General features: G+C 35.8%; 2 protein-coding genes across 2 annotated transcripts in view; both read left to right on the top strand.

The window, feature by feature from the left end:
• LOC106872857 (uncharacterized) overlaps positions 1 to 9,180 on the top strand; it is a 158,253-nt gene extending 149,073 nt beyond the window's left edge. Inside the window, exons 23-26 of the mRNA XM_052967148.1 lie at positions 862 to 1,071; positions 5,712 to 5,948; positions 7,625 to 7,723; positions 8,939 to 9,180. Coding sequence (XP_052823108.1) covers positions 862 to 1,071; positions 5,712 to 5,948; positions 7,625 to 7,723; positions 8,939 to 9,165 — 773 coding nt within the window. The 3' untranslated portion in view covers positions 9,166 to 9,180. The remainder of the gene's footprint in view (positions 1 to 861; positions 1,072 to 5,711; positions 5,949 to 7,624; positions 7,724 to 8,938) is intronic.
• Positions 1 to 10,421, top strand: part of LOC106878823 (uncharacterized) — a 137,118-nt gene that overhangs the window by 97,209 nt on the left and 29,488 nt on the right. The gene's annotated exons all lie outside the window — the stretch shown is intronic.

Below are 10,421 nucleotides of genomic sequence, written 5' to 3'. Positions count from 1 at the left end.
AATTTAGAGAAGAACCACCATGGTGCAACTCACACGATGAAGGAGATCAGGCACCATCAAAAAAAGTGTACTATACAAAATACTAGTTTAAAAATCTAAAAATCCAAGGGAAAATTTGTAATACATAAAATCTATGAAATATTGGACTAAGAATTTAAATCAGTTAAGTTTAAGAAACGAAAGTGGAAGAAAAACTTCACGCGTTTCATGGCCACATAACAGTGGGAAATATCTGGTCAATCTACAATGAATCGATCAAGATAAATACCACTCATAATGAGGAGACTCATCAGGCCAAGTAACTTCAAAAAACGTGTCCTAATATTTAAAAATGCATAAAATAAGAAAAGTATAAAAATCTGTCCGTTTAAGCAACATTTAGTACAAAGGAAACTGTCAAGGTTTTATAATAATACACATCAAATAACAATAAATATCTGTCAAGTTGAAGGCATAAAATGTGTGTGTGAGCATACGCGGGTGCGCACAAATAGTGCAACCTACCTATGCACGCTTTAGAAACCACCACCAATCACTTACGTCCAATGTTAACAGTACCTATTTTCTGTATTGGATGAGGCGAAAATTTTCCGTATCCACTTGGTAGCTGCGCGTTACAAGTTGGTAGACTGTTAATTTGTTTTAACCGGCAGTTTATCATCAAAATGTTCCACTCGTAAGCGATTCGAATAACTGAATTTCCTGTCATTCCAGAGGGAAATGAACTCTTTATTGTACGTCTTGCTTGTCTTCGATCTGGCTTGTTTTTCGTATCTGCAATCTCATGTTTGTTTGAACAATAGATAACAGGTATTCTTTTTTCAAACATTATTTTGTATTTTTCTTCATTTTTCTTTACAGTTCAGAGATTTACAATACAGCGAATAACAACAACAATGCACAGTGATAACAACATAATGTTCACTTGTTACACAAACAGTACAGCTGCAAGTATCACGTATGAATGGTATGTCAATGGTAGTCGTCTAACAGCAGGAATAAGGCAAAGTGTAGGACAAAACGAATCACAGTCAGAAGTTACTTTGACAAACTTACCACGAAATTATTTTGGTAAGAAACTTTTGTTTATGAATGTATTTGATTTAAAAAGACACCAATTAAAATCTAAGAGAAAACGAAAATGTAGTGTCTACTTCGTAAATTCCTGAGTAATTGATATAACAAAGTGAATGAATTTTTAGGAAAACCCGATTTGTATTTAAATATATGACGGGAATCACTTTCCAGTATATCCAGATTGCAGTAAGGAAGACAGGTGTGAGTGTGTATATATAAGGCGCGTGGATTACTGGTTAGGGTATTCGGCTCATGATCGTAAGGTCGAGATATCGATTCCCGGTGCGCGCTATGTTCCCTGAGCAAAACAGTTTATTCCAGTTCACTCAGCTGGCAAAAGTGAGTTGTACTTGTAATTCAAAGGGCCACCCGTGTCACATTCTTTGTCACTCTGAATCTTCCTAAGAACTACGTTAAGTGTATGCGTTCTGCGGAAAGCTCAACTACTTGTTCGTTAATTTCACAAGCAGGATGTTCTGTTGATCGGATCAAGTGGCACACTCGTCGTTGTAACCGACGGAGTACTAGTGTATATATACTATTGTGTGTGTGTGTGTGTGTGTGTGTGTGTGTGTGTGTGTGTGTGTGTGTGTGTGTGTGTGTGTGTGTTGCGAGACAAACCCTTCATCAGCTACCGATTAGATATCAAAATGATATCGATACCTCCTGATAGTATCCCCACTTCAAACCTGCCGAACAGAATTAATGCAACCAAGGAATATTCAGGTTCTTTGGTCCCATATTGCAATACGCTTCTTCGCTCTGTTATTCATGCAGCCACACAGCAAACTGTTTGTAGCAGTAACCACTCCAACCTTTCAGAAACTAGTTTTGTTTTGTTTTTTTCTCAGTTTTCGTCTTACGCACGCCTATGCTATATTTTCATGAAGCATCTTCTTCGTTCTTCAAATCACGAATAATTACACTATTATCTTTCTCTAAGTGATATGCCAGCCAGATTGGTCATTGTGGCATTAGCACAAATCTATACCATCACTTAACTACGTGGGGGGGGGCTGCAGATTGTTCTCATTTTCCCTTCATGATTCTCTATGTTCTTTATAGATTACAACCAAGGTACTGCCAACTCAACAATCAAGTTTTATCAAATTTTATGAAATTGTACAATGTCATAAGATCAGGATACTGATTCGTAATTGTAATATGGCTCTTCTTTCAAATCTCCCTGCATCTTCCGATCATTATCATCATTCAAAAGTTTGGAATTTGCCTTTTATTTATTTACATTCATGCATTTTACTTGAAGATCCTCAATTGCGAAATTAACTGAGTGCAAAATAATTCGTAAAAAAAGGCAAATACAAATATCTTATAAGCCTTTATAAGCGACAAGCTGGCAATATCGCTAGAACGTCGGAAAAATTCTTAGCGGCAATTATTCCAACGCTTTACGTTCTGGATCCAAATCCCACTGATGTCAACTCTGCCTTTCAACCTCTTGGGGTCAATAAAATTAAGTAACAGCCAATAGCACTGATTACACCACAACCTTAAATATTACGGGATTTATAGTTATAGCTTTTATCTTTCATTTGTTCCAGTCATTAGACTGCGGCCATATCCAAATAAAATCTCATAGTTAAAAATGAACTGAAGTCAATTAAGATAACTTGAGTAAGAAATCCAACGATTCAGAAACTTGTCCTTCTTCAGAAGGAAATATATTAAGAGATCAATACTATGGATGTTAAGAAGCAATTGAAAAATGGGAGAGCAATACTAACGGGAAGGCGGAATATAGGTTTGGTGAAAGTGAAGAGAGGTGAGGAAATTTTGTTGCAGAACCAAACAAACTGAGTAGTGGTAGCTACGGTAACTGAAGAGAATAAAAGGTTAAATCAAAGAAAATCGTTTCAGAATAGAAATAGATTTCAGAATAGTGAAGACTTACATACTATCACAAATGCTCGCACAGCACACACAAAGTACCAACAAGGCATACGTACATACATGAGAAGTGAACATAACGGAAGCTCCTTCACAAGAAGACATAGACTCCTTCTGGAGAAAAATATGGAGTGAAGAGAAGGAGTTTAACGAAAATGCTCTGTGATTGGAAGAAATCCGAAGAAGTTATTGCTCCTGCGTCACATCCAAAACATACAACATTGATGCTGAAACTCTTGCAACTGTGATGCAGAAACTCCAGGATGGAAAAGCACTTGGAAGAGACTTGATTATTGGATATTGGTACAAGAAGCTAACATTCTACCGACCATACCTTATCAATCTGTACCAGCAAGCTCTCATTGGGAACAATAGCATACCACACTGGTTAGCACTGGCAGAGACAAAATTGATCCCCAAATGCAAAAACACAACCGGCCAATTGCATGCCAGAACTTAGTGTATAAGATATATACAGCATAAGTGTATAAGTATATAAGATATATACAGCAAAAGTGTATAAGATATATACAGTGTATAAGATATATACTTTTTCCTCCAGGACCATTGTGAAACCAATAACATCATCACAGCAGAACAGTCAGCTAGGAAGAAGGGAGTCTGGGGATGTTCTCAGTAGTTGTTAATCAACAAAATTGTTATGTCAAAGGTGTGAGAGCGTAGGAGGAACCTAGTTTCAATGTGGCTAGACAAAAGAACGCCTTTGATTCTGTTCCTTACTCATGGATGCTAGAAGCCCTTCAACTTGCTAAAGTTCCAGTGAGCATAGTCAAAGCCATAGTTGACCTGACTTCATCGTGGACCACCAGCTTGAAATAAAACACAAAGACTGACTGTATTATCATTGATAGAATACAGCATCGCAAAGGTATATTCTATGGAGACAGCCTCTCTGTGATGTTGTTTATGCTTTCTGTAAACCCCTTGTCAGCCATGTTAAGGAAGTATGATGGGTAACTCACTGGTTCATAAGAAAACAGAAATACCAAAATTACACACCGTTTCTTTGTGGATGACTTGAAATTTTATGCAAAGAATATGCATGAGATGAAAAAACAGCCTTGACCTAGTTATAACACTCTCAAAGGATGTACGGTTGAAGTGAGTTTGGTCAGGATAAATGTTGTTATATGGTTGAGAAAAGGGGGAAAACTATAAACCAGACTTGTAACATCTCCATCAAGGGTTTGACTGTTTCCTCTGTATCTGACGAGGAATGTTACAGGTATCTAGGTGCGGATGAAAACATATCTTACAATGGCACCTGTAACAAAACACGTGTCACTAGAGAATATTGCAGCCGAATAAAAAAAAAATTGGACCTCAGAACTCTCTGCATTCATAAAAACAGTAGCCCACAATGTGTTTGCAGTGCCAGTACTCATACCAACATTTGGGTTGCTTCATTGGACGTTTGATGAGATCCGAGCCATTGATATGAAAAGCCGAAAAATACTAACAAGCACAAAAAATTTCCACATAAACAGTGACGTACACCACCTCTACCTCAAACGAAAACAAAGTAGCAGAGGCTTAACATCGATCCAAAATGCCTGTGAATGTCGTATCATATCCATTCGGCAACATCTTTTAACTACCAAGCGTCGAAGTGCATTCCTTGACCAAGTTTGCATACATGAGGCTGATAATATCATAAGACTTGGAAGGCAGCTCCTTGAGCAACGATCTTTGTCTAATAACCTAGACATACATACATACATATATATACATGCATATATGCATGCATATAAGTATGCATGTATGAATGTATGTATGTATCAATGTATCAATGTATGTATACATTCACTTGTGTATGTGCATATGCATACTGATATATGTATTTAAACAGACACCTTTTAAAGTAAACAAACAATACCATCTTACCGTTTTCTTTGTGCGGACACTACTTGTTGCTTCAAACTTGCTAGTGTATTATGCACAAGGCTTGCCTACTAAATACTTGATTAAGTATTTAAATATATCAAGTGGTATAATTTTATATCTAGAAATATGTCTTTTAAAAATAGTTGTGTCTATTTACTTTTGAGTTGTCTGCGTATTTTTGTAAAGAGATAAACAGATAGCTAGACAGTCAGAGGGAGAGGGGGAGAGGGGGGAGAAAAGAGAAAGAAAGAAAGAAAGAAAATAAAGAAAGAAAGAAAATAAAGAAAGAAAGAAAATAAAGAAAGAAAGAAAATAAAGAAAGAAAGAAAATAAATAAAGAAAGAAAATAAAGAAAGAAAGCAAGAAAGAAACGCAAAATTTGTAACGGCTGATTCGGTAGTATTTTATTTAATGCAATCATGAAAGATTACCTCATAACGTCAATCCACTATCATCAGGTAAAATTTTGAACATATATTTATACATATCTATATGGATGTATATGTATGTATATGTATATGTATATATGTATGTATGTATGTATGTATGTATGTATAAACATACGAAATTTACTCACTGTACTATATTACACAGAATTTACATAGACTAGCGTTTGACGAGCAGATCATCACCAGTTTCTGTGAATGCCTTACGTTACTTTATATACTATTATACTTCACCGAAATTCTAACAATTTCTTTACAATCATCTAATACTTGACCTCATATATAAAGTAAAACGAGAGAATTTCATATTTTTATGCACCCTGAATACATTTCAACTAAATATAACTGCTAGTTTCACATATCTATATTCTACAGCCATCATAACGTGCCGAACATTTCACGGAACCTTATTTATGGACGACCAAAACATAACCACAGATATTGCATCGATTCCACAAGTCACTATTAATTCACAGAACTTATCATTATCCAATTCTGTGGTGAATTATAACTGTAACAGTAACGTACAAAATGCTGATGTTTACGCAACTGAGGTGCCTTCAACTCATAAAACTGTATCATACCCTCCTGCTGTAAAAGGAAATGTCACAGGTAAGAGATAACTTTTATATTTTACTACACACATGAGACAAATACTTCATTTACATATATATCTGGTACAAAGAAAAAACTGAGAAAAGGTTGAAGTTGCATTGAAGTTTTATATACATATAAATTATTTGAATTAAAATGAGGTTAACTTTCTAACATGATGATTAAATACTTTTATTCTGTGTATTTATAAGTCTGGAAATAATTATATGTAAATACGTTTTCACAAAACAAATGCTTTCATGTTATAGTTTTACTGAAAATATTTTGGTGTATGTATTCACAAAGTACGCTTGAGAGGACAAGTAAGCTGAAAGGAGAAGAAAGAAAAGGACCATATATTACTTCGAGTCTTTTGTATAGAAAAAGGTTTTAGTGTATACATTCTTGTGTGTGTTGCAGCCGAAAGCAGTTTTGTAATAGAAGTCAAACACACACACACACACACACACTGCATACACGCACACACACACACACACACACACATACACGCACATGCGCACACGCACACACACACACAATCGTTTGCACGCCGGGCGAAATGATAAGTGCCAGTTGAATTAACTGGTCCTGGGTGAGAAATTAGAAAAAATGCTGCACCCCCTCTGACAAGCCATGTCATGCCAGTGTGTTAGAATAAGTTCGTTGAAATAGTATGATCTCAAGCTGAAATTTACGACCTCCACATCGAGCTGTGGCTGGAGGAGAGAACATGCTGAGGCTTTCGTCCTGAAGTGTACTGAAAATAAGCATTAAAATCCAATATATAGAGAAAAGGAAAATGGATGGGTAGATAGATAGATAGATAGATTAAAGGCCAGTACTTTCGGAGAGGGGTTAGGTCGATTACATCGAAACCAGGTTTCAACTGCTACATATTTTATCGATCCCGAAAAAATGAAAGAAAGAAGTAGACCTTGGCGGCATTTGAACTCAGGACATGAAGATGGACGAAATGCTGCTAATCATTTTTCCCGGCATGCTAACGATTCTACCAGCTTGCCGCCTTGGAGCAATTTAAAATTGGTTTCAAATTTTGACACAAGTCTAGCAACTTTGCGGGCGGGGATAAGTCGATTGCTATTTATCAACTGCTATTTATCGACCCCAAAGGATGAGAGGCAAAGTCGATCTCGTGGGAATTTGAACTCAGAACGTAAAGTCGGAAGAAATGCCACTTAGCATTTTGTCCAACGCGGTAACGATTCTGCTTACCGCCTTCTGAGCAGCTTAAAATCCGTTTCAACGTTTGGCGCACAGCCAGCAATTTCTGGGAGTTAAGTAAAGTCGATTACATCGACCACCATTGCTCAGCTGGTACTTATTTTATCGATCCTGAAAGGATGAAAGATAAAGTCGACGTGAGAGGCATTTGAACTCAGAATATGAAGCTGCTAAACATTTTGCATGACATGCTAACGATTATGGCAGCTCGCCACCTCAGGAGCAATTTAAACATCTCCGCAGTATTTTGTGAGTCCATAAATGAATATGGATCTAAGGGAAAAACCGAGGAAAGTAACCAGTATATTGTCATCTGGAGAATTTGGTCAAGTGTCTTCCCTAGACTATCACCAGATTTGTTTATCATTGATCTGATACTTGAATTTAATAATGTTCAATATTTGTTTTAACTATTCAGCAATTCTACTAATATCTACAATTATATTTATTAGGACGCTTTACAATGGTAAATGAAACGAAGATTTTCTGCTATGCTGAACACGGTAACAAAAGAGGAATCATAAAAAGCAAAACTGTTTACTTACTTAAAAGTATGTAGTCTTTGTGTAACTTACGTTAGTAATTAAATATTGTTGTTATGTATTTATTTTAATATATAATATAACAGTCTGCTTCCTCACATTTTATTTGCAATATAATCTTATCCACTTCATGCTTTTTTGTTTTGTTTTTCTCTATGTGTTACAGTCTTTTAAAACTGCGATGTCTATTTTCTTCAACATAACTCGAAACATTACTTTGCCTGCTCCTTCAACGCTAAAATACAGATCATTTCGCACCAAATTATAAATATGTTAATATTGAATTTTACTCCTAAATGAAATTAAATCTTGTATTATCCCAAATGTGATACAAACAAACGTAAATCATAACCATAAGGTTCTCTCCCTCTCTTCATTTCTTTCTCGCTCTTCATCCTCCTCTCATTTCTATTCTATTCTACTCTCTCTTTATTCCCCTCTCACTTCGTCTCTCCCTCTTTCCTCTTATCTTTCCTCCCCCTCACTGTCTCTCTTTCTCTCTTTCTCTCTTTCTCCATCAATCTGCGGCTTCTTTCTTTTTACAACTTCTTTGGAAACACACCTCTTTGAGACTTTTTCACCGGCGTCAATCATCTGTGGTTTTTCACTCCATAGGGGAGATTCAACGTGACATAGAATGTGACAAGACTGGCCCTTTGAATTGCAGGTGTAACTCATTTCTGCCAGCTGCATGAACTGGAACAACGTGAAATAAAGTGTCTTGTTCAAGATCATGATGCGCTGCCGGGAATCGAACTCAACCATACTATCAGTGGAATATAAAGGAAATAGTTTTGCCTCACACCCACCCTGCATCATTAAGTAATACCTCTTTAAACCTACAAAATACTCTACATACACTAATCCTCAAGAACTTCAATAATCACTTCATATGTATAACATTGATAGAGTGATACTCCTAGGATTAGGATTATTTTAGGGCTCAAGGCACATCAATACTTTATTACTCCTTATCTGTCTCTCTGCTTCTAACATTACTACACTATTCTCTACAATCTTCAAATCATTTTTGAATCAGCTCCACTTAACACCGTCTCACTTCCTTCGGTAACCCCTACAAGCACATAAACAGACAAACATGTGCATCAAATTGTGTGTGCATGTGTGGGTCTGTGCGAATATATGCATGTGTTTACGTATATATGTGCGTGTGTCTTTTTTCAAAATTATTCTTGTTAACCTTTTGTTTTCCTCTTTTTTCAGTTCCCAGATTTTCAATACTTGAAATAACTACTAAGCAAAGTGCTAACAACATAACGTTCACTTGTCGCACAAACAGTAATTTAACAAATATAAAATATAAATGGTACTTTAATAACACTGACATAACAACGAGAATGACACAAATGATGGTAAATGGAGAATCGCAATCCGAAGTGACCTTAAGTAATTTAGGAGAAAACAATTCAGGTGAGAATTCATCTTCATAATTTTTTCTTTTCACTTTAAAATCACTCGTTCAAAAGAAGCAGGGAATTAATTTGATACTTGATTTGTATAAGAAAAACCAACAGGAGATTTGGAGATTGAAACAACAGAGGGAAAGAGGCTGACAGCAAGAAAAGTTAAATGTGAGAAAGAGTAGAGTAAAAGAAGTATTATACTTGGAGAGCAATAGTGAGGGTTTTTGCAATTCCAAGATTTGCAAATGTTCTTATCAAAATGAAGATGCAAATTTTCGTCGTAAATTACGCAGGAAATACATTTTGATTTGATATTATGCATAACTTTCAAATAAAATGAAGAAAAATAATGAGCATGTTGTGTTGACTTTTAAATTTAAGAACTCGGTTTAATAATCATCGTGGCATCGTAATTCACATGGGAGTCTCTTTTTTGTTTTAAGATGTCACGGAATGTACAACATATAGTGATCCAATATTTTTGAGCAACAATGCTAGTCCCGTACTTTTTAAGGTCTATTTTGACATTTTGTAACCCTTTCAGCGTGCGCATTTTTGAATTCTAATATATATATATATATGGTATGTTTTCTTCTCTTACTCTTGTTTTTTGCAAACATATTCAAAATGTCTTTCTAAAATGAAATTCCATTATGCAGCTGAGGAGTACATTTTCATTGTACATTCTATGTGGTGTTCTCACTACATGAATAAATGGAGCTTGTACGAAACGTACGTACTGCTATAATCTATTGAATTTTTGTTGCTTATCTTCAAATATATATATGTATATAACTTAAAACTTAGATCTGTTTTGACCAAAGAGTGGATTAGCTAAATCTTTTTTAAGTCAAGATTTATGGTACCATGGTCCGTTCGAGTAGGGACTTCTTGTTGAGTGAGTTGTATCCGGGTATAGGTAGCTTATCTGGTATTCTTTAAAGAAATTTGTCCAGATTCCGTTTAAAGGTGACGGGATCGTTTTCCTCTTTCATCTGTTTCGGACAATGTTAAATAGAGCAGGGCCTGTTGAGGAAAATAATTTTGTTGCAGTTTATTTATGCGTTGTGAACCTGAATTGGGTAGGAGACGTATGACCCGTGGTCCTAGACTTGGATGAATTCTGAAACTAATGTTGAGGTCGTTTGGCCAATGCTGGTTGGTATATTCTCCATAACATACATATGATTTATCACTCACGGCGGCGCTGGAGAGAACAGTCTCAATTCTCTACTACGAATATACTACATTTGTAATACATGTGTAATTAAACCTATTTCAAG

Source organism: Octopus bimaculoides, chromosome 4, assembly GCF_001194135.2.
Source record: "Octopus bimaculoides isolate UCB-OBI-ISO-001 chromosome 4, ASM119413v2, whole genome shotgun sequence".
Lineage (NCBI taxonomy): Eukaryota > Metazoa > Mollusca > Cephalopoda > Octopoda > Octopodidae > Octopus > Octopus bimaculoides.
Note: the sequence above shows the minus strand (reverse complement) of the source record. Positions and strands in the feature narration are given on the sequence as shown.